Genomic DNA, 26,423 nt, shown 5'->3' with positions numbered 1-26,423 from the left:
ATATATCCGAAAATATTATCATATATTCTCTGACTGTCGAATATCTGCAAATCATCATCTTTTTTCTGCATATCCAGGACATACTTCATCAAAGCCAGATATATTATGCTTTTGTAAACCATTCTACTCATTATGCTCTGAATCTGTTTAACCCTTTTATTATATTCATAGTGTATTTTTTTGAATATTTTATCTTTATTATAGTCTTATTGTAATTTTGTTGATTTTTAGATCTATATATTGGTGTAATAAACTCAAACAATCTTTGAATAGTTTCTGTGTGGTCCATTGGGAGAGTGCTCAGCCTTTCTATATATTACATGTTCTCATTCTGTTTATGCCAAATTCAGACTCTACCATTTGAATGTCTCAACAGAAATTGAGACTCATCAGACCAGGCAACATTTTTCCAGACTTCAACAGTCCAATTTCGGTGAGCTCGTGCAAATTGTAGCCTCTTTTTTCCTATTTGTAGTGGAGATGAGTGGTACCCGGTGGGGTCTTCTGCTGTTGTAGCCCACCTTTCTTTCCCATTCTGACATTCAGTTTGGAGTTCAGGAGATTGTCTTGACCAGGACCACAACCTGGTCAAGACAATCGTGCAAAAGTCCATTTATTTCAGTAATGCAAATTACAAAAAATTGCATTAATGCAGCTTAAAATTAGAATTTTATGAAAAGGTTCAATGTTCTAGGCTCAAAGTGTCACACTCTAGTCAGCTAATTAGTCCGTACTCCCTGAGCAAAGGGGACCTGAGATTGTGACTTTGGGGTTTTATAAGCAGTAAGCCATAATCATCCAAATTATAACAAATAAAGGCTTGGAATATCTCGCTTTGCATGTAATGAATCTCTCATATGTTAGTTTCACCTTTTAAAGGGGTTGTCCGGGTTCAGAGCTGAACCCGGACATACCCTTATTTTCACCCCGGCAGCCCTCCTGAGCCTGGCATCGGAGCATCTCATGCTCCGATGCGCTCCAGTGCCCTGCGCTAGATCGCGCAGGGCAATGGCTCTTGTGTTTACAATAACACACTGCCGGGCGGTAACTTCCGCCCAGCAGTGTGTTCGGTGACGTCACCGGCTCTGAGGGGCGGGCTTTAGCTCTGCCCTAGCCGTTTTACTGGCTAGGGCAGAGCCAAATCCCGCCCATCAGTGCCGGTGACGTCACCGGGGTTCCTGTCAGCCCCATAGAGAGCCCCGGTACGTCACCGGAACTCAGAAAAATGCCTTTGCCCTGCGCGATTTAGCGCAGGGCAAAGGAGAGCATCGGAGCATGAACTGCTCCGATGCTCATGTCAGGGGGGCTGCCAGGGTGAAAATGGAGGGATGTCCAGGTTCAGCTCTGAACCTGGACAACCCCTTTAAGTTACATTACTGAAATAAATGAACTTTGCACAATATTCAAATTTTTTTTTGTATGTGGAGGTTTGGAGGGGGCTTGTTCATATTTTCCACTCAATTGAAGTGTACATTGTTAACCAATGAAGTTTTTCTTTCAGTGAAGTCCTGCTTACTTAAGGGTTCGGCTACAAGGCGATCTTGGTCGCGTGGGATTGTAGTGTAGCGGTGCTAGTATAGAAATGAATGGGGTCGCAGTGCGTCTCGCAAATGTGCCGCTACAGCAACCCCAAAATTGCTAAATAATCTATAAAATCTAACATGGCTGGTCGTGCTATGAATCCACACTGTGATCGCTAGCCTGCATTGCATATATAATCTAGAACCAATTTATGTACATGAATTAGAGTCTATGACTAATCTAATTCTAGTAATTCAGGTTTTTATCTTAATGAACCTCGCTATACTAACATTATAAGCTGCTAATGTAAGATTTAGTACAACACAGGTATCTACACTAAATATCCACAACCTCACCACAGACCACAAGGCAATGCTATCAGCTTCTGCCGCGCTGCATCAAACATATTTTTAGCCTCAGGGTAATTGCAGACGAAACAAAACTGAGTTTCTTAAAGAGGACCTGTCCCCTCTCGTGACATATATGTTTTAGTAACTACTTGCATTCCCCATGTAATAACAATTCTGGAGCGTCTATTCCGATGACTCTATTTTGTATCATTCTTTTATTATTCCTGCTAGAAGATGTGAACGAATTACCAGCAGTTCCAGTTGGGTGTTACCCATTAAGGGTGTGTCTCTGTACACTCTGACATCACTCAATCAGTGCAAGGGCACATTGCCAACTGGTAACATCCATCTAGATCTTCATTGCAAATTGCTAGTAATTTATTCATAATTTTCAGCAGGAATATTAAAGGAACGGCACAACATAGAGCGGTGAACCTACACAGGCTGCCTAGACCTGGATGATAAATGTGGTGCGGGGATAGAGACTTTTCTTGGACTCTATACCAACTACTGGTTGGCTTACGTGGAGACAGATTTTATGACAGATTGGTGGTATAATTTTGCCACTAAATGTTGCCTATTAGGCCACGCTCCTACCCACAAAGCAAAAGCATCTTTCTCATAAGTAACGACCCCTTGTTGGGCTAGGTGCAGATAACGTGTTACCCTTGATACGCCACATAAGGCCACTTTTTTCCACAATTTATGCCAGCATCTTGGTGCAATGACATTAGTAAATGTGGCCAGTATGCGTTCGTTAACACACAACACGCACTAAAATAAAACACGTTTGTACTGCATTTAATAATTACCATCGATGTCTAATAGACCGTCTAGAGGTGGTGTTTGCATAAAAATACTATAAAAACGCATGATAAGAGTTTTTTTTTTTACATTTTTCTGGCAATGGTCTTGTATGAGAGCTTGTTTTTATGAGATGAGGCCACGTTTTCATTGGTACCATTTTGAGGTACATATGACATTTTGATCACTTGTTATTAAGATTTTTAGGAGGCAAGGTAACCAAAAAATGGCTGTTCTGGCCCCCCATCACACTTAGGGCTTATGCACACGACCGTATGTATTTTGAAACGGATCCGCAAAAAATATGGATGACGTCCCTGTGCATTGCGTATTTTGCGGAACAGAACAGCTGGCCCCTAATAGAACAGTATTATCCTTGTCTGCAATGCGGACAATAATAGGACATGTTCTATTTTTTTGCAGAACAGAAATACGGACATACGGAAACGGAATGCACACGGACTAACTTCCTTTTTGTTTTTGCGGAACCATTGAAGTGAATGGTTCCGCATACAGTCCGCAAAAAAAAACAGAGTGGACACAGAAAGAAAATATGTTTGTGTGCATGAGCCCTTAACCATACCCTAGCCAGACACACCTCTAAACACTTGCATCCCGCAGTGGACACTGCAGCCATAGATTACAGTTGCTAGCCAGCGATTCTAGTGAGAGCGACATTAGCAGGATAGCATGCCACTTTATGCCACTTTGCCAACCTCCATACCTCACTATCTGGGGAGAGGATTTGCACTGTGTACACACAGAACGCTGCTTCATTGTTGTTGGATATATTACAACTCGCATTTTGCATTTAAAAGTGACGTTTGTTCTACATCTGGCCTGGTTTCCTGACTCATACGCCATATGCTGGCCATTGCACTCCACACATCCAGCCTTGCACCCATCCAAACACCTAACATGAAGGGCAGCCCATCTACGATCAGGCAGGAGCTCCAGAATCAGGGTGTGCCCTGAGGGAAGAAAGGGTGCCCTCATCTTTGCACTCCTCTGGCCACAGGGAGAAATGGTGAGAGGATAGCCGCTGTGATAGACTGTGTTATCATAGGAGCCGCTCCCATCCTCCACCGGCTCCTCAAGGGCTTGCTGCAAATGTTCTGTTATTAGTACTGCAACATAGATTTAAAAGTAACTTTTGACCACATTAAAATTGTGAAAAAAAGGCAGCCAAAAGAAATTTAGAGGAAAGTAAGGCAACCAACAGGTAGCGTAAAGTTAGAAAACAATGTCTAACATCTAGCAAGATGTGTCAAATTTCCATACAGCATGAGCCCTTTTGCATATCTTAAGACTACTTTTAGCTAGTTTAGGGTGTTTTTCAGCATTTTTTGAGTTTTTTTTGGTGGTTTTGTGCAATTTCTATGGGAAAAATACATTACCCAGAGCCCAGTGGATAAAAAAAACACATTAAAGCTAAAAATGCTGAACCACAAGGTAAAATGCCCCACAAAAGTCGGTTTCTTTACAGTAGTGCGTTTCATAATTCACGACAGACAGAGTCCCACATAAAATGCTATAAAAAAAAATAGCTATTAAAAACACCTCAAAATGGGAGTCGCCCACCGTTCACGGGATAGCGGTGACAGCCGTGGCCTGGCTTTGGGTGGGGGGGAATAGGTCTGTTCTATATGGGCAGAGGGAGATTAGTACTGTCTTGGGACATCTCTTATTTTTATATGTTAATTGGCCTAGTCAGGCCAATGTGCTATAAACTGTTGGTGTGTATACAATTGGATCACTTATTGGGTATTGGGAGATGTAAAAAGGCATACATACTATGCTCCTGCTTTCTTACATATTTGTACACTGTTTTTGTTCAGAAAAAAAACTAATAAAGATATTTATATAAAAAAAAAAAAAAAAACAACACCTAAAAATCTGCTGTAACAAACACAATGGCAAAAATGACTGCACAGCAGCCCAGCCAGTTGTCAGTCACTATAAGGAGGATGGCATGAGGCAGCGCTTTTTCGCCTCATGAACATACCAGACTTATAACTTTGTGTCAGGTGTTTTTGTGGATCACTGTTAGCGGTCAAACATTAAAATATTTCTTTTTGAACTGACCTGTCCCTATAGGGCAGCACGGTCTAAACACAGATCCACTTAAAAGACAACATGCTGACTGCCTGCAGCCACCACTAGAGGGAGATTACTTTGTATGTATTTTTATTGCGCTCAGTATACAGTAGGCGCCTCAGCTCCCTCTAGTGGTGACAGCAGAAGAAATTGTGAATCTATATAGATAAAAAAAAAACAGACAATTATATTCAATAAGGCCTCATACACACGATCGTATGTACCTTGCTGACAGAAAGCATGAGTCTGCAAAATATATTTGACGTCCATGTTACATCCTTTTTTTTCTTGCGGACGCATTTACTTCACGGAAGATATGTGTGCTTTCTGCGTTCATATATGCCTTCTGCAAAATACAGAACACGTCCTATTGTTGGCCACAAAATACACACGGCCAGGTTTATGAGGCCTTAAGATGAGACCGAGTCATTTTGTTTTTATTTTGCCATGAAAATCATAGCTAAAAATACCACAAAAATGAAAATACACTCTACCGGTGGATAGAAGGAGCATATCCCTCAGATTGACCTGAATGCGTCATACAGCTTCCTCCTAATTATCATAGGTATGTATCATCAGAGCTCTGAGGGGAGTTGTGGACATAAATATTCCCCGCTCTGCATAGCCATTTAATGATATGTTCAACGCCGTCATGTTCTTACCGTTCTTGTCTGCTCTTCTCAATATCTGAAAATAAAAAGAGGAAAGAAATAACTATCTGTACAAGTGGCAGGCGTATTCATCCCAATTAAATCTTATTTGACATCTTTTTAATATGTCTTGTAGAAGCTCGGATAATACAGCGGCTTTTACATCACCTGACCGGTTATGTGACTCACAGGCAGCGGAATAACACAAGATATTATGATTACCGTATATAGGTAAAAACAGTCACAACAGCTACCCATGTGTGCAGCTGTACCTACTGTATCTAGATCTATCTACTATCCATCTATCATCTATCTATCTATCTATCTATCATCTATCTATCTATCTATCTATCATCTATCATCTATCTATCTATCATCTATCTATCATCTATCTATCTATCTATCTATCATCTATCTATCTATTATCTTCTATCTATTATCTATCTATCTATTATCTTCTATCTATCTATTATCTATCTATTATCTATCTATTATCTATCTATTATCTATCTAGGGGAATGGGTACAAGCCGTAAGACAATGATGTGGCAATATAATAAAAAAAAAGAAAAGCAAATGGGGAAAAAACAGCCCTCCAGCTAGTGAGATGATGAAAACGTGAGCTCCTTCATTAACCCATACATGTTTCCATCATTACAGTGATCCCTGTTTACACAGGACAATCTCCTGCTCAGAGGCGATGATTTTGGTATGGCTTGACAGCCCCATCCATCTTAGGCTACTTTCACATCTGCGTATCGTATTCCGGTTTTGAGATCCGACAGAGGATCTCAAAACCAGAGCAAAACGCTTCTGTTAGATTTAACACATCAGGAGGCATCCGTTCCGTTCAAATGCGGTTGTATTTATCAAAACTGGACAAACCGGATACGGCACTAAAAACAATGCAAGTCTATGGGTGACGGATCCGTTTTTTTTTTAGATCCGGAAAAAGACTAATCCGGCACCATTGTTTTTAGTGCCGAATCCGGTTTGTCCTGTTTCGCAGACCGGATACGAAACTGTAGCTTGCAGCGGTTTTGTGTCCGGTCATAAAGCGGAACAAACTGGAATGGAATGCATGCTGATCTGTTTTGTCCCTATTCACAATGCATGGGGACAAAACGGAAGAGTCTTGCTCCGGTTTTGAGATCCTCTGTCTGATCTCAAAACCGAAATACAAAGTGCAGATGTGAAAGTACTGAGGCTTTCAGAAGTCAATGCACATGCTGCGAAACACAAATTTACACTGCGTTTTCTTTGAGCTATCAAAATGTCTATTTTTTTTTTTTCCGGACTGACTTTTTTTTGCTGCATTTTTTTTGTGTTTCTTGCACACAATGCATTTTTTTTTTGCCTCATGCATTTTTTGCTGTGTTTTTTTGTGTGTTTTTTGCACACCATGTGTTTTCTTCATGCTGTTTTTCCACTATAGAAAAGGTGATGTCAAGATGCCTAAAAAAAAACACACCAAGAGCTCCAGTATGCTGAGTTTTGGCCCCATTAAAGTGAATGGTTCTGCATATGGGCCGCCCAAAAAAAGGAATGGGCGGACAAAAAATACGTTCATGTGCATGAGCCCCTGTTCAGACTGAAATTTCTGCAACAAAAATGCCATGTGTGGATGTAGCCCTACCGTACATAGACTGCTGCAGCAGGGATTTCTGCAACCCAGTATGTATGCCCTTTTGGAGGACCTGTCAGCACTCTTGACGTCTCTGTGTAATTACTTGTGTTCCCTGTAAAACTGCAATTCTGGAGAATCTTTTTTTAGGACTCTGTGCACAAAGTGTGACGTCCACAGAGAAATCCACTGTAAATCCACAACATTTGCAGCATACCCTCCAATCAAAACTCCACTCGAATGTATAGGTTATCTCTGGATAGGTTATTAGTATCTGATCACTGGGGGTCCGACACCTGGGACCCTCACTGATCAGCTGTTTGAGAAGACACTGGTGTTGGCAGTAACACCACAGCCTTCTCACACATTCATCGATCACATGGCCAAGAAGTAGCTTAGTCCCACTGAAGTGAATGGGACTGAGCGTGATACCAAGCACAGCCACAATGTACAGCAAAAAGAAGACTGCGGTGCCTTCTCAAACAGCTGATTGTCGGGATTCCCGGGTGTTAGACCCTAACCGATCAGATACTGGAAAACCCCATTAAATGGGTTGTGCCCCTTTGTTTGCCTGATCTATGGGACCCCCACCAATCACAACAATGGGGTTCCTGTCTTCCCCTCTCCCCATATTAATACAGTCGAGCATGTCTGCTGCCACTCCATTCATCGTTAGGGGACTGCCAGACAGATAAGCCCCAAACTGTTTAAATTGTAGGTAGTGCGTAATGCAAGGGGGTGTGACTCCCACAGCCGACAGACTTACTAGAATTTACACCAGAAACTGGCATACTTTATAGCGCATATCTATGCAGTGTCCTGAAACACACTGCTTAATATTGTGATTGTGCTTCATGAAAATGTGCTTGTGCCTGAGTTCCCATGAAGTCTCTAAACTCCAAACTCCATGTACCAGCCCATAGAAGGGAAAGATTGCATAAGATCCACTCAACCCAGAAAGGGAGTGAGAATATTGGCAAAGGAAGGTAATTGTCTTTTATCAGGCTCTAGCCTCCTCTGCATTTGGTGGAGAGATTGCAAGCTACCAGCTGCCCACCATAACCAAAGACAGGAAGGCCACCTGTCAGGAGATAGTATTCCTAGAGAGGATACCGAAGTATATGACTATACAGTACAGCAGAGATAGTGTGTGATAATTGTGTGGGACAGGCTGGTTTTGGATGGCAATCCTGCTGTACTGCCATCTGTGGATGACACTGTTATGGGGGGGATCTGTGGATGACACTGTTATAGGGGGATCTGTGGATGACACTGTTATAGGGGGATCTGTGGATGACACTGTTACAGGGGGGATTTATGGATGACACTGTTATGGGGGGATCTGTGGATGACACTGTTATGGGGGGATCTGTGGATGACACTGTTATGGGGGGATCTGTGGATGACACTGTTATGGGGGGAATTGTGGATGACACTTATGGGGGGATCTGTGGATGACACTGTTATGGGGGGATCTGTGGATGACACTGTTATGGGGGGATCTGTGGATGACACTGTTATGGGGGATCTGACACTGTTATGGGGGGATCTGTGGATAACACTGTTATGGGGGATCTGAGGAGGGCACTTATGGGGGATCTGTGGAGGGCACTTATGGGGGATCTGTGGAGGGCACTTATGGGGGATCTGTGGAGGGCACTTATGGGGGATCTGTGGAGGGCACTTATGGGGGATCTGTGGAGGGCACTTATGGGGGATCTGTGGAGGGCACTTATGGGGGATCTGTGGAGGGCACTTATGGGGGATCTGTGGAGGGCACTTATGGGGGATCTGTGGAGGGCACTTATGGGGGATCTGTGGAGGGCACTTATGGGGGATCTGTGGAGGGCACTTATGGGGGGATCTGTGGAGGGCACTTATGGGGGGATCTGTGGATGACACTGTTATGGGGATATCTGTGGAAGTGCCTTCTAGTAATGGTTTGCAGTGAGCTGTTGCATTGTATGTCTTGTTTAACAGTCTTGTTCTCAGCCATAGCAGCGTGCTCCTGCACTTTGGGATGTGCTGACTGACCCCCTTTTCCCTTTGCAGTTTGTGCTGGAGGTGTGGCTGCCTCCCCAGCCGTGCACTTCTTATCAGCTTGTCTGCCTCATAGGCTGTTTTCAACTAGTGTGAGTATATAGCTAGGCCTGCTCCCCCTCACTCACAGAAGCCATATGGAACCAGGAGAGAGATAGTGTGTGGACTCTCATTGCAGTCCTTGGTGGCCATTTGGCGCCGGGAGTGGTGTGGAGTGGGCCTGGCATGCATGTTGGCCCCTGCTTTCCTAGGATATAATGGAGGCCATTTTGGCACCAAAAAATGACAGAACTTAAAGCGGGCCCAGCATGCATGTGGAACCTACACTTGCTGAGTTATATGATAGCCGTTATGGGACATAACAGATAGAATTTAGTGTTAGGAACCCGTCTAACTAGAGATCGCCTTGACGTGCGGCAGACAGGCTCAAATAATTTTGTACAAAATGATTTTGCCAAGCATCTCTAACTTATTAGTATAGCATTTGCAACTGTGACGCAATTTTGTACTTTATTTGGTATGCAGTGAGCTGTTGCATTGTATGTCTTGTTTAACAGTCTTGTTCTCAGCCATAGCAACGTGCTCCTGCTCTTTGGGATGTGCTGACTGACCCCCTTTTGCCTTCTAGTAATGTATCAGTGGGAAGGGAAAAGGCGGGGACACTGGCGGCGGGGCTGGTGCAGTGCCCGGCTCTGCGCACACAGCGGGGAGTTCTGCTGCACAACATTTTGCTCCACAGTCATGGCCCAGCTCCTCCCCGCACTTCTGCTGCTGCGATCCAGTGCACGGGGCAGCGGCTGTGGAGTGAGCGGCTGTCAGGGCAGCGGGGCGGGCACATGGGCCATGCACTGCGGGGGGTCCACGAGTCGGCAGCTTGAGCTCAACATCTCTCCCTGAGCTCCCTCCGTCATGCGCCTCCTGCCCCGCCTGCCTGCTTCATTCATAAAGTGGGAGGAGCATGCAGACGGGGCAGGAGGCGCATGACGGAGATGTTTCTGACACTCACTGCCCTGACTGCTGGACGCTGGCATTTTGCCAGCAGCCTTGAGCGACGCGATATGGCTGAACGGGGCCACAATAATTGCTGCGCGGCCGCCCACCAGCGCAGCTTAGTTACAGGGAACACTGACTGCAGGGCCAAGGGGGGTCCACAGGCGGCCAAGCCCCCTGGAGTGCCGGGCCCGGTCGCAACTGCGACCCCTGTATGTACGCCACTGGGTGCACCACCAATGAGGCCAGGTGAGGCAATCGCCTCAGGCAGCACCAGGTAGAGGCAAGAGGGGGGCAGCGGCAGGGCCATGGGGAATCAACGCTTTCATTGTGGCAAAGGGGTAAGGTTAAGAAATTGCCATGGAGGGGGGAATAATTTTTCGCCTCAGACAGCAGAAAGGCTAAATGCACCCCTGAACGCTGGGATGAGATCAACCAAAATCTCATTCACTTTGCTAGTACCGTAAAATGCTGCAGATAAACAATTCTGCAACAGAAAATCCAAGGTGGATCCGCTACGTGTGATCATTTCCTTAGGGTAAAATCGCATGTTTTGAATTTCACGTGGATTTTCAAGTGCGGATTCCACAAATCAAATTTGCAGCAACTAACAATACAATACAAACCTATAGGTTGTTTCAGTCCCCATCTATAGGCTTTATATTTTTTAGATGACCATTTTTTCATGCAGGTCGGACTTTCAAATCTACAGCATGCCCATGAATGTATTTTCTTTCCATGTCCATTCTGTTTCTTTTGCGGACCGTATGCAGAACTTTTCATTTCAATGGGTCCGCAAAAAATACAGAAGTTACTCCGTGTGCATTCTGTTTTTGTATGTCTGTATGTCCATTTCGCAAAAAAATAGAACATGTCCTATTATTATCCGTATTATAGACAAGGAAAAGACTGTTCTATTAGAAGCTAGCTGTTCCTTTTCCGCAAAATATGGAATGAACACAGGTGTCATCCGTAATTTTTGTGGATCTGTGTTTTGCAGACCGCAAAATACATACGGTCATGTACATGAGCCCTTATCTTGCAGATTAGTCACAGGTTTATTCAGTTACCCTCTAAGGGCTTATGCACACGGCCGTATGTTTGGTCTGCATTAGTGATGAGCGAAGCGAGCTTCGGATGCTACATGATGGATCTCTGTACAGTATTAATTAGAAGTTTTGAATGAAGCGACTTCAGATGTAGCATCCGAAGCTCGCTTCGCTCATCATTAGTCTGCATCCAATCTGCATTTTTTGTGGATTGGATGCGGGCTACAAAACTGGGGACTCCTAGCTCTCCTTGTGGAGATCAGTTGAGCATGCTCCATGAGAAAATATGCAAAAAAAAAAAGAAAAACATGCAGTATTTGCATCAACAATAGACCTACACATTCTTGGTGCGTTCTTGAAAAACGTAAGGCAAAAATCCTTGGCCACATAAACTGCGGCTCAGCCTCCTATTGAAAACAATGGGAGGCGGTTTCAGTAAAGATTTGGCCCGGTTTTCAGCACCAAATCTGTGCTGAAACTTGTTCCCAAAATCCTCCATCTGCACATACCCTGCTACGTGTGATCTTAGCCTAGTACTGCAATGTCTCTCCTGAATGCAGCCCTTTTATTACTATTTCTGTGCTAATTGTCAAAGACACAACATAAAATCTGTTCTTTTAATAGTTCATTTAACAATTATTCATTTTAATTAGTTCCAAGGCAATAAGCATGAAATATTCCTCTCTGGGTCCTTTATATACAGCAAGAAAAATTACATAAAGATGATATAACAGAGAGAGCACAGAGCACCAAAGTGCTCCATACACTGGAGGAGACCTCAATACACAGGCTCCATACATCGGAGGAGACCTCCAAATGTAGGCTCCATACACCGGAGGAGACCACCATACATAGGCTCCATACACCAGAGGAGACCTCCATACATAGGCTCCATGAACAGGAGAAGACCTCCATACATAGGCTCCATGAACAGGAGAAGATCTCCGTACCTAGGCTCAATACACCGGAGGAAACCTCCGTACACAGGCTCCATAAACCTGAGGAGACCTCCATACATAGGCTCCATACACCAGAGGAAACCTCCAGATATAAGCTCCATACACCGGAGTTGAACTCTGTACATAGGCTCCATACACCAGAAGAGACCTCAAGACATAGGCTCCATACACCGGAGGAGACATCCAGACAAAGGCTCCATAAACCGGAGGAAACCTTCATACACAGGCTTCATACACCAGAGGATACCTCCGTACATAGGCTCCATGAACAGGAGAAAACCTCCATACATAGGCTCCATGAACAGGAGAAGACCTTCATACCTAGGCTCAATACACCGGAGGAAACCTCCGTACACAGGCTCCATACACCGGGGGAGACCTCATACATAGGCTTCATAAACCGGAGTTGACCTCCGTACATAGGCTACATACACCGGAGGAGACCTCCAAAATAGGCTCCATACACCGGAGAAGACCTCCGTACATAGGCTCCATATATAGGCTCCAGATATAGGCTCGATACACCTGAGGAGGCCTCCATATACAGGTCCTTCTCAAAAAATTAGCATATTGTGATAAAGTTCATTATTTCCTGTAATGTACTGATAAACATTAGACTTTCATATATTTTAGATTCATTACACACCAACTGAAGTAGTTCAAGCCTTTTATTGTTTTAATATTGATGATTTTGGCATACAGCTCATGAAAACCCAAAATTCCTATCTAAAAAAATTAGCATATCATGAAAAGGTTCTCTAAACGAGCTATTAACCTAATCATCTGAATCAACTAATTAACTCTAAACACCTGCAAAAGATTCCTGAGGCTTTTAAAAACTCCCAGCCTGGTTCATTACTCAAAACCGCAATCATGGGTAAGACTGCCGACCTGACTGCTGTCCAGAAGGCCATCATTGACACCCTCAAGCAAGAGGGTAAGACACAGAAAGAAATTTCTGAAGGAATAGGCTGTTCCCAGAGTGCTGTATCAAGGCACCTCAGTGGGAAGTCTGTGGGAAGGAAAAAGTGTGGCAGAAAACGCTGCACAACGAGAAGAGGTGACAGGACCCTGAGGAAGATTGTGGAGAAGGACCGATTCCAGACCTTGGGGGACCTGCGGAAGCAGTGGACTGAGTCTGGAGTAGAAACATCCAGAGCCACTGTGTACAGGCGTGTGCAGGAAATGGGCTACAGGTGCCGCATTCCCCAGGTCAAGCCACTTTTGAACCAGAAACAGCGGCAGAAGCGCCTGACCTGGGCTACAGAGAAGCAGCACTGGACTGTTGCTCAGTGGTCCAAAGTACTTTTTTCGGATGAAAGCATATTTTGCATGTCATTCGGAAATCAAGGTGCCAGAGTCTGGAGGAAGACTGGGGAGAGGGAAATGCCAAAATGCCTGAAGTCCAGTGTCAAGTACCCACAGTCAGTGATGGTCTGGGGTGCCATGTCAGCTGCTGGTGTTGGTCCACTGTGTTTTATCAAGGGCAGGGTCAATGCAGCTAGCTATCAGGAGATTTTGGAGCACTTCATGCTTCCATCTGCTGAAAAGCTTTATGGAGATGACGATTTCATTTTTCAGCACGACCTGGCACCTGCTCACAGTGCCAAAACCACTGGTAAATGGTTTACTGACCATGGTATTACTGTGCTCAATTGGCCTGCCAACTCTCCTGACCTGAACCCCATAGAGAATCTGTGGGATATTGGGAAGAGAAAGTTGAGAGACGCAAGACCCAACACTCTGGATGAGCTTAAGGCCGCTATCGAAGCATCCTGGACCTCCATAACACCTCAGCAGTGCCACAGGCTGATTGCCTCCATGCCACGCCGCATTGAAGCAGTCATTTCTGCAAAAGGATTCCCGACCAAGTATTGAGTGCATAACTGAACATAATTATTTGAAGGTTGACTTTTTTTGTATTAAAAACACTTTTCTTTTATTGGTCGGATGAAATATGCAAATTTTTTTAGATAGGAAATTTGGGTTTTCATGAGCTGTATGCCAAAATCATCAATATTAAAACAATAAAAGGCTTGAACTAATTCAGTTGGTGTGTAATGAATCTAAAATATATGAAAGTCTAATGTTTATCAGTACATAATGAACTTTATCACAATATGCTAATTTTTTGAGAAGGACCTGTATAGGCTCCATACACTGGAGGAGACCTCCGTACATAGGCTCCATACACAGGAGTTGACCTCCGTACATAGGTTCAATACACCAGAGGAGACCTCCATACATAGGCTCCATACACCGTAGGAGACCTCCATATATAGGCTCTATACACCAGAGGAGACCCCCATACATAGGCTTCATACCCCGGAGGAGACCTCCATACATAGGCTCCATACACCAGAGGAGACCTCCAGATACAAGTTCCATACACCGGAGGAGACCTCCTAACATATGCTCCGTATACCAAAGGAGACATCCAGACATAGGCTTCATACACCAGGGGAGACCCCCATACATAGGCTACATACACCGGAGGAAACCTCCGTACACAGGCTCCATACACCGGAGGAGACCTTCGTACACAGGCTCCATACACCGGAGGAGACCTCCGCACACAGGCTCCATACACCAGAGGAGACCTAAAGATATAAGCTCCATACGCAAAAATAGAGACCTCCAGATATAGGCTTCATACACCGGAGGAGACCTCCGTACATAGGCTCCATGCACCGGAGGAGACCCCCAGACATAGGCTCCATACACCGGAGGAGACCTACATAATAGGCTCCATACACCGGAGGAGACCTCCATACACAGGCTACATACACCGGAGGAGACCTCTGTACACAGGCTCCATACACCAGAGGATCGCCGCAAACCGCAGGTCAATTCAGACCTGCGGTTTGAGGCTTTTACCTTATATGGCGGTGGTGATCGGCGGTGCTATCGGGTCCCCGTGGGGCTGTGGGGACCCGATGGCATGGAAGGCAGCGCGATGCCTTCCTGAGGCATCTGCGCTGCCTTCCGCTGACGAGCCTGTGAGATCCAGCCCCCTGGATCTCACAGGCCGGAAGCTGTATGAGTAATACACACAGTATTACTCATACAGCCAATGCATTCCAATACAGAAGTATTGGAATGCATTGTAAAGGATCAGACCCCCAAAAGTTCAAGTCCCAAAGTGGGACAAAAAATAAAGTAAAAAAAAAAGTTGAAAAAATAACGTTTTCCCCCCCAAAAATTTAAAGTTTCAAGTAAAAAAAAACAAAAACTTCATTTTCCCCAAATAAAGTAAAAAAAAATTGGTAAATAAATAGGGGAAAAAAAATAGACATATTAGGTATCGCCGTGTGCGTATCGACCGGCTCTTTAAACATATAACATGACCTAACACCTCAGATGAACACCGTAACAAATACAAAATAAAAACTGTGCTAAATAAACCATTTTTTTGTCACCTTACATCACAAAAAGTACAACAGCAAGCGATCAAAAAGGCATACGCCCACTCAAATAGTACCTATCTAACCGTCACCTCATCCCGCAACAAATTAGCCCATACCTGAGACAATCGCCCAAAAAATAAAAAAAACTATGGCTCAGAAAATGCAGAAACTAAAACATCATTTCTTTTGTTTTAAAAAGCTGTTATTTTGTAAAACTTACATAAATAAATAAAAAGTATACATATTTGGTATCGCCGCATCCGTATCGACCGGCTCTATAAAAATATCACATGACCTAACCCCTCAGATGAAAACCGTAAAAATAAAAAATAAAAACTGTGCTAAATAAACCAGTTTTTGTCACCTTAGATCACAAAAAGTGTAATAGCAAGCGATCAAAAAGTCATATGCACCCCAAAATAGTGCCAATCAAACCGTCATCTCATCCCGCAAAAATCCTACCCTACCCAAGATAATAGCACAAAAACTGAAAAAACTATGGATCTCAGACTATGGAAACACTAAAACATGATTTTTTTGTTTCAAAAATGAAATCATTGTGTAAAACTTACATAAATAAATAAATAAATAAAAAGTATACATATTAGGTATCCCGACGTCCGTAATAAGTTACTCTATAAAAATATCACATGAGCTAACCCCTCAGATGAACACATAAAAAAATAAAAATAAAAACGGTGTAAAAAAAGCAATTTTTTGTCATCTTATATCACAAAAAGTGTAATAGCAAGCTATCAAAAAATCATCTCATCTCGCAAAAAATGAGACCCTACCTAAGATAATCGCCCAAAAACTCAAAAAAAACTATGGCTCTCAGACTATGGAGACACTAAAACATGTTTTTTTTTGTTTCAAAAATGAAATCATTGTGTAAAACTTACATAAATAAAAAAATTGTATACATATTAGGTATCGCCGCGTCCGTGACAACCTGCTCTAAAAATACCACATGATCTAACCTGTCAGATGAATGTTGTAAATAACAAAAGAAAACGGTACCAAAACCGCTATTTCTTGTTACCTTGCCTCACTTAAAGTGTAATATAGAGCAACCAAAAATTATATGTACCCTAAACTAGTACCAACAAAACTTCCACCCTATCCTGTAGTTTCTAAAATGGGGTCACTTTTTTGGAGTTTCTACTCTAGGGGTGCATCAGGGGGCTTCAAATGGGACATGGTATCAAAAAAAACAGTCCAGCAAAATCTGCCTTCCAAAAACCATATGGCATTCCTTTCCTTCTGCGCCCTGCCGTGTGCCCATACAGCAGTTTATGACCACATATGGGGTGTTTCTGTAAACTACAGAATCAGAGCCATAAATATTGAGTTTGGTTTGGCTGTTAACCCTTGCTTTGTAACTGGAAAAAAATATTAAAATGGAAAATCTGCCAAAAAAGTGAAATTTTTAAATTGTATCTTTATTTTCCATAAATTATTGTGGAACACCTAAAGGGTTAACAACGTTTGTAAAATCAGTTTTGAATACCTTGGGGGGTGTAGTTTCTTAGATGGGGTCACTTTTATGGAGTTTCTACTCTAGGGGTGCATCAGGGGGGCTTCAAATGGGACATGGTGTCGAAAAAAAAAACTGTCTAGCAAAATCTGCCTTTTAAAAACATATGGCATTCCTTTCCTTCTGCGCCCTGCCGTTTGCTCATACAGCAGTTTACGACCACATATGGGGTAAACTACAGAATCAGGGCCATAAATATTGAGTTTTGTTTGGCTGTTAACCCTTGCTTTGTAACTGGAAAAAAAAAATATTAAAATGGAAAATCTGCCAAAAAAGTGAAATTTTGAAATTGTATCTCTATTTTCCATTAATTCTTGTGGAACACCTAAATCGCATTGCGATTTCAACTTGGACCTGGTTTACTATGGTTGCCTTGGTAGAATTTGCGAAGATGACGAATATGACGAATGTATTCGTCATATTCGTCAAAACGAAGATAACGAAGTATTCTCCATCTTCGTTTTAGCTACCTATTTGTCAACTTCGCTAATTCTAGCAATCAAATAGGAAAGTTGACTATAGAGACAGCTAAGTTTAATTCGCTATGGGATTATATTACTTAGCTTTTTTTTTTTTTAATAAATAGAATAATTATAATACTTGATAATTATTATAATTATTCTATTTATAAAAAAAATATATATATATATATATATAATCGCATAACGAATTAAACACAGCTGTCTCTATAGTCAACTTTCCTATTTGATTGCTAGAATTAGCGAAGTTGACGGATATGGAGCTAAAACGAAGATGGAGAATACTTCGTTATCTTCGCTTTGAGGAATATGACTAATACATTCATCATATTCGTCATCTTCGCTAATTCTACCAAGCAACCATAGTAAACCAGGTCTAAGTTGAAATCGCAATGCGATTAATTCAAGTTATATTAATCGAATTGCGATTTCAACTTAGAGCTGTGTTTCTAATGGTCAGCTTGCTAGAATTAACGAAGTTAACGAATATGGAATATAGCAGTGCTAAGTTGAAATCGCAATACGATTAATTCAAGTTATAGTAATCGCATTGCGATTTCAACGTCATTCTCAAATCCGACAGTACATTCTAGTATGGAGACGTTCCCATGGTGATGGGGACGCTCCATGAGCACGGAAGCCGGCAGAAGTGGCAACGGGCACTGACTGGAGCAGCCAGGAAGCCAGGAATCCTAAGGACAGGTAAGAACTACTTTTGGGAAGTGGGAAAGAAAAAAAGATAACAATAAAAAATAAATAAAAAAAGAATATTCGAAATAGCGAATTTATAGCACTATATTCAAAATATTTGCGAATTAGCAAAGTGCCGATATTCGCTAAAAAAATTCGATATTCGAATATTCGCGCTCAACACTAATCGTTACCTAGCAGAGTGAAGCATCCAGCAATTCTACCCAAAAACTCTACCTTGACAAGATTGATTATTGATCACTACCACAACATATCCTTGCATCAGTGGGTACTGGATAGTGAAAGGAAGCAAAGTTATAGCAAAGTATATAAGTAAATGCGTAGTCTGCAGAAAGGCACGTAGACGTACAGAAGAACAAAGAATGGCAGATTTACTGGCAGATCGTGTAAACCCATCACCACCATTGCTTTATAGCGGAATGGATTGTTTTGGCCCATTTATCACCAAGCAAAACCGTAAGGAGTACAAGAGATAGGGACTAATATTTACATGTCTAAGCTCCAGGGCAATTCACCTGGAAATGTTAGAGGATATGTCAACTGACGCATTCATCAACGCCTTGAGATGTTTCATAGCCATTAGAGGTACTGTCAGAGAGCTTAGATCTGACCAAGGATCTAATTTTTCGGAGCAAAGAATGAATTGAAAAAAGTTCTAAAAGAGATTGATACAGAAAAAGTAACTGAGTATTTTTTTAGAGAAACAGTGTGATTTTCACATGAATGCTCCACATGCAAGCCATACAGGAGGAGTTTGGGAAAGACAAATCAGAACTGTAAGAAATGTTTTCAGTGTTGAAAAAGAACGCCGGAAGAACAGATGATGCTTCACTTAGGACCCTATTCTATGAAGTAATGTCTTTTGTTAACAGTCGTCTACTTACAGTTAATAACATCAATGATCCAACAAGTTTGGACCCTTCAACTCCCAACCATCTCAGCCTCAGGGAAAGAACTGCACAGGCGCGAGCTCACGCATCACGAGATTATGGCAATCTATAGTTGATGAAAGGAGGAGATTCGGAGGACATAGGCGGTGCTGGGCTCCTTCACAGGCGGGCGTGGCTGGGCATGGCTGGGCTCCAGGAAGGTTAGTACAGCCCCTTGGACACATACAAGACTAATTTACATATCTATAAAAATCATTTTTTAAAGAAATTAAAACCACACAGCCCTATAGGACAGATATATTGCAGACATGCTAGCGGCGATCTAGCCGTGCATGTCTGCAGCTCTATAGCCCAAAACTTGGTGACAAAATCCCTTAAAGTCTGATTACATACAGTCCCCACCTGGCAAGTTCACCAAAAAGGATTCAAATGCCAAAAAGAGATAGCGAACAGTTCATTATCTATCAGAACAGTTTTGGAATAGATGGAGAAAAGAGTACTTAGCCTATCTGATGCTAAAAAGTAAATGGCAAACACCCAGTAGAAATGTCCAAGTTGGTGATATAGTTTTAGTGAAAGAAGTTCTAGAAGTTCAAAAGGATGAAGACAAACTAGTAAGAAGAGTGTTGTTACAAATAGGAGACTCAAACTTGAAAAGGGAAAACGTCTCACTACTCTACTCAAATTGGAATGTCCTATACAGAAGTTAGTTGTTCTAATTGAGAGTGATAAAAAACACTTGGAAGTTGAGAACCTGATGGAAAATTCCTCAAATTCATGTTTAGGTCCTACCACTAAGAACATAGAATTATAGGTAATTTTGATGGGAGATTAGCTGGCCAGCTAAGACCTGTCCTAGGTTGCTAATATAGCTTGTGTGTTTATACAGCTAGACCTGAAAATAACCTTAATACAGTTCCTATGTTTGTGTGTTGAAGACAGGGGCAGAGTTATTTACAGTGACTTCATGTTTGGATGTCATATAACTGTTATATATATTGTGTTCACAGAAGCAGGAAAGATAATATGCCTTTAAGATTCATTTTATGGATGTGAGGTAAGCTCAATGACACAGCACTCAATGAAACAAAAAGCATAGAGTTAAACTGTTGTTGCTGAGCAGGAGTCTAGACCAATCACAGCAAGCCTCACACACAGCAGGAGTCTTGGCCAATCACAGCCAGCCTCACACACAGCCTGTGTGGGAAATTCCCTAGCAGGAGCTGCTAGAAATTATTAATCACCAGAGAGAGAAGCAGAACAGACATTTACTCCACCAAGAGCTGTGTTTTATGGAAGCAGAGAGGTCAAAATAGGTATTTAAAACAGTTATATAATGTTCTTACTGTTAAAATAGTGATTAGAACTGTATACTGAACCAGAAACTACAAACTACAAAGTTCACATCCAAAGAACTACTGAGCTATACAATCATACGATCCAAACAAATTGCATACAAATGCGAACTGCTCATACCAGATCATAAGCAATTGTATAGAGCAAACTGTAAACCAAGTAGAGCAAGTAAACTATTGGTTAACCTCAGATATACCTCTCAGAGAGATCATAAAGTGATTAAATAACTTAAAGTGAGAGTACAGATACTCAAGAGAGAAATATATCCACCATTTTATGTTGAATGACAAGATTGAACAGTTGAACCACCATCTTATGCATACCGCCATTTCATGAATCTTTATGCAACACGTGTTTTGTACATGGACTATCTGCTGCGGAGGCAGCAGTGTTATATTTGAAGAAAAGTGGAAGTTAATAAAGAAGTTATTTCAAGCATTTGGTGTGCTCTTCAACCTGTTTCCATAGAACAGCGCTAGAGGAATTACAGAGTAACAGACAGTCTGGTCAGACTAAAAGTCAGAGATATCAAAATTCTTCTAATGCCACAACGCAAAAGGCACTTTATAGTGCTGCTCCTGCCACAGAGACCTCCATACATAGGCTCCATACACCAGAGGAAACCTCCGTACACAGGCTCCATACACCGAAGGAGACTGCCGTACACAGGCTCCATACACCGAAGGAGACTGCCGTACACAGGCTCCATACACCGAAGGAGACCTCTGTACACAGGCTTCATACACCGCAGGAGACCTCCGTACATAGGCTCCATATGCCGGAGGACACCTCCAGATATAAGCTCCATACACTGGAGGAGACCTCCTAACATAGGCTCCATACATCGATGGAGACCTCCAGACATAGGCTTCATACACCGGAGGAGACCTCCAGACATAGGCTCCATACACCGCAGGAGACCTCCATATATAGGCTCCATACACCGGAGGAGACCCCCATACATAGGCTCCATACACCGGAGGAGACTTCAATACATAGGATCCATACACCGGCAGAGACCTCCTGACATAGGCTCCATACACAGGAGGAGACCTTCGAAATAGGCCCCATATGTAACACCCCAGAGTTGTGTTACTAAACGCCTCTATCCCGCTACTGTCTTCTAAGAGCCTTTACCTTGTCATCTGAGATGATTTTGCTCATGTGTTCACAACTGTGCATTTAAAATTATGTTAAATGTAAATTTCCTTGTAACTTTCCAGGTTTGCTAGCAGGTGGCAGTAATGTGTTGGTAAGGTATTAGTTTCAGTTTAGTATATCTAGGCTGGAATGGATAATTCCAGCTTAATTCCCCCTCTGTGGAGGTGTGGACTGTTACCACATCCTGCAGTATGGGAGGAGAAGGAAGTTAAAGTCAGTGTAGCCCACCCCTTGCTAGGGGTAGTGTATGTGTGTAGGAGATCCCCTGCATAGGAAAGAAAGCCAGGATCTTGTCTCGACTGAGACATTGATCAAATACCCAGACTGAGCCCTGCAGCCTCAGCTGGATGAGAAGAAAGCAGAGTTCCAGGACGAAAGTATTCCCTGAGAGCCTATCTGTGAGTAAAGTCCAGAGATCTAGGAGAAGCCATATTCCTCCTCAGCTAGTCAGTCCCCACAAAGCAGAAGTAAAGAGAAGTGAAGAAGATAAATTCCTGCCACAGTTACAGAGCTACTAAGCAGACGTCTTTTCCTGCAAGCTCCAGATTTATACTGCAGAAGATTTATTCCTGTCAACCATTGACAAAACCTGCTGGACCAGAGACCAAAGCTGTATTCTGCTTGGATGAAAGTTATCTTCTGTAAAGAAAAGTTTGAACTGCATCTAAAGGTCTGGACATCATTTATGCTGCAATATTCCTCTATTACTCCTACTATCACTACACTCAAATTTATTGAAAGTGAGCCAAGAGTCCAGCCATACCCAGGTAGGAGACACCTTTGACACCACTACCACTACCATACAGAGACATTATAGGCAATTACACCACTCTGGCATTCCTAACCTGGGGCGTGAGTTATAACACCTTGGGAGGACCCTGTCATAGTACCCTGTGCAAGCTGCAATTGGCGTCACAAACAAACTATAGCCTATTAACCACCCATATCCTGACCCACTGCATAAGTGGCGTCAGCCTACCCGTTCCTGCTCTAATGCGCATACCCTGGAGGAGACCTCCATTCATAGGCTCCATACACCGGAGGATACACCTCTCAACATATCTGCATTTATGGTGTGTTTATTTGCAGCAAAGACAAAACACACAGCAAACTAAATTACATTAATTACCAAATAAAGTTACATTAATGTAATTGACGTCTGCTGTGTGTTTTCAAATGCGTTTTTTTTATGCATTTCTTTGCCGCATCCAAAAAGCAGCACAGCCGCGACGTGTGGCAGCACCCTCAGGCCTCTTCACAGTATAGTTGAAAAAAGCTCTGGATGGGCTGAAACGCGTCCTATGTAACAACTGATGTTGTGATAATAAAAGAATATTTTAAAGAAAGCGAGTGCCGGGATTAACAGTTTTTTAAAAAGACCGGGAACGTGCAACACCACAAGCCTGACCAGATCTTCTACTTGTTATGGGATATAATGACTACTTAAAGGGGTTATCCGATGACTAATGTGAAAAATGAAAATCAGACATCATATAGTACATGACAATCTGTTTCTAACAAACCAAGAACCAACCCTGTGCTTCACATGGATCCAGAGATCTCCCCGTTTTTTTCTCTCTTAGATTTATATCAAGCTGGCAGCTCAAGGAGAGTGTCCTTTCTGCTGCATCTAAGGAGGTGTGTCTCAGCTCTCCCTATAACAGCTTAGGAGGCAGTTAAAGGATGAAACTGAGCATGTGCGACCTTTTCATTGCGCAGGACAAGAAATAAGAAAAAAAACAGCAGGTGGCGCTTTACAGATACATTTTATTGAACATCTCAGTGCAGGTTGGGGGACACCTGGGAAATAGCGACCATAAAGTAATACCCTTCCAATTATCATTCAAAAGAGCGTTTCTACAGGGAGGAACAAAAATACTTAATTTAGCCAACTAAGAGAGGCCATAGGCCTAACTAACTAGGACAAAGTCCTCAAAAATAAAAATACAGCCCAAAAATTGGATATCTTTAAAAGCATCCTAAAATCTCATTGTGAGAGGTACATACCGTATGGGAATAAAAGGTTAAGGAACAAAAAGAAACCGATGTGGATAAATAGAACTGTAAAGAAAGCAATAAATGACAAAAAGAAAGCATATAAATCACTAAAACAGGAGGGGAGCACGGAAGCACTGAAAAACCATAAGGAAAAAAATAGAACATGTAAAAAACAAATAAAAGCAGCCAAACTAGAGACCAAGAGATTAATTGCCAAAGAGAGTAAAACTAACCCTAAAATGTTCTTCAATTATATAAATGTTAAAAAGTATAAATCTGAAGGTGTCGGCCCTTTAAAGAGTAATGAGGGGGGAGTCGCAGAGAGCGACGAGGAGAAAGCAAAGCTGTTAAATATTTATTTCTCCAATGTATTCACTGAGGAAAATAAACTGTCAGATGACATGCAGAATGCAAAAATAAATTCCCCATTAAAAGTGTCCTGTCTGACCCAGGAAGAAATACAACAGCGACTTAAAAAGATTAAAATAGACAAATCACCAGGACCGGATGGCATACACCCCCGTATCCTAAGGGAATTAGGTAATGTCATAGCCAGACCCTTATTTCTGATATTTGCAGACTCTATGCTGACAGGGAATGTCCCACAGGATTAGCGCATGGCAAATGTGGTGCCAATATTCAAAAAGGGTCCAAAAACAGAGCCTGGAAACTATAGACCGGTAAGTTTAACATCTGTTGTGGGTAAACTGTTTGAAGGTTTTCTGAGAGATGCTATCTTAGAGCATCTCAACAGAAATAAGCAAATAACGCCATATCAGCATGGCTTCGTGAGGGATCGGTCATAACAAACTAATTTAATCAGTTTCTATGAGGAGGTAAGTTCTAGACTTGACAGCGGCGAATCAATGGATGTCATATATCTGGACTTCTCCAAAGCATTTGACACTGTACCACATAAAAGGTTAGTATATAAAATGAGAATGCTCGGACTGGGAGAAAACGTCTGTAAGTGGGTAAGTAACTAGCTCAATGATAGAAAACAGAGGGTGGTTATTAATGGTAAATACTCAGATTGGGTCACTGTCACTAGTGGGGTACCACAGGGGTCAGTATTGGGTCCTATTCTCTTCAATATATTTATTAATGATCTTGTAGAAGGCTTGTATAGTAAAGTATCAATTTTCGCAGATGACACTAAACTGTGTAAAGTAATTTACACTGATGAGGACAGTATACTACTACAGAGCGATCTGGATAGATTGGAGGCTTGGGCAGATAAGTGGCAGATGAGGTTTAACACTGACAAATGTAAAGTTATGCACATGGGAAGGAAAAATGCAAGTCACCAGTACATACTAAATGGTAAAACACTGGGTAACACTGACATGGAAAAGGATCTAGGAATTTTAATACACAGCAAACTAAGCTGCAAAAACCAGTGTCAGGCAGCTGCTGCCAAGACCAATAAGATAATGGGTTGCATCAGAAGGGGCATAGATGCCCGTGATGAGAACATAGTCCTGCCACTTTACAAATCGCTAGTCAGACCACACATGGAGTACTGTGTACAGTTCTGGGCTCCTGTGAACAAGGCAGACATAGCAGAGCTGGAGAGGGTCCAGAGGAGGGCAACTAAAGTAATAACTGAGAGGGGCAACTACAGTACCCTGAAAGATTATCAAAATTAGGGTTATTCACTTTAGAAAAAAGACGACTGAGGGGAGATCTAATTACTATGTATAAATATATCAGGGGTCAGTACAGAGATCTCTCCCATCATCTATTTATCCCCAGGACAGTGACGAGGGGACATCCTCTGCGTCTGGAGGAAAGAAGGTTTGTACACAAACATAGAAGAGGATTCTTTACAGTAAGAGCAGTGAGAATATGGAACTCTCTGCCTGAGGAGGTGGTGATGGTGAGTACAATAAAGGAATTCAAGAGGGGCCTGGATGTATTTCTGGAGTGTAATAATATTACAGGCTATAGCTACTAGAGAGGGGTCGTTGATCCAGGGAGTTATTCTGATTGCCTGATTGGAGTCGGGAAGGAATTTTTTATTCCCCTAAAGTGGGGAAAATTGGCTTCTACCTCAGTTTTTTTTTTTGCCTTCCTCTGGATCAACTTGCAGGATGACAGGCCGAACTGGATGGACAAATGTCTTTTTTCGGCCTTATGTACTATGTTACTATACAAAATTTTTAATTATATGCAATTATAAAAGTATTCAGATCCAGGTGCTCATTTGAAAACTGTAGAATATTTTTCATGGGACCACCTCTTTAACCATTTTAAAACATCAAGTTCTATCTATCTCTCTCATATCTATCTATCTATCTATGTAACAAGGACACATGGTGCCCCATAGGAAAACTAATAGTGGAGGCCCCACACCACCATGACCACCTCCGGTAGAATGAATATGACCAGCTTATGATTATGTTGGTTTTCCTAATGCACAGGGATAATGCACACAGTGATGTCACAATGGCTGGATAATGTGCATAGTGATGTCACAATGATGGAATAATGCACACAGTGATATCACTATGGTGGAATAATGCACACAGTGATGTTGCAATGGTTGGATAATGTGCACAGTGATGTCACAATGGTTGGATAATGTGCACAGTGATGTCACAATGGTTGGATAATGTGCACAGTGATGTCACAATGGTTGGATAATGCACACAGTGATATCACAATGGTGGAATAATGAACACAGTGATGTTGCAATGGTTGGATAATGTGCACAGTGATGTCACAATGGTTGGATAATGCACACAGTGATATCACAATGGTGGAATAATGAACACAGTGATGTCACAATGGTTGGATAA

General features: G+C 42.3%; 1 protein-coding gene across 1 annotated transcript in view; it reads right to left on the bottom strand.

Annotated features, from left to right (window-relative positions):
* Positions 1-26,423, bottom strand: part of NECAB1 (N-terminal EF-hand calcium binding protein 1) — a 281,579-nt gene that overhangs the window by 253,565 nt on the left and 1,591 nt on the right. Inside the window, exon 2 of the mRNA XM_044295098.1 lies at positions 5,435-5,459. Within this exon, the coding sequence (XP_044151033.1) occupies positions 5,435-5,459 (25 nt within the window). The remainder of the gene's footprint in view (positions 1-5,434; positions 5,460-26,423) is intronic.

This window comes from Bufo gargarizans, chromosome 5, assembly GCF_014858855.1.
Source record: "Bufo gargarizans isolate SCDJY-AF-19 chromosome 5, ASM1485885v1, whole genome shotgun sequence".
Lineage (NCBI taxonomy): Eukaryota > Metazoa > Chordata > Amphibia > Anura > Bufonidae > Bufo > Bufo gargarizans.
Note: the sequence above shows the minus strand (reverse complement) of the source record. Positions and strands in the feature narration are given on the sequence as shown.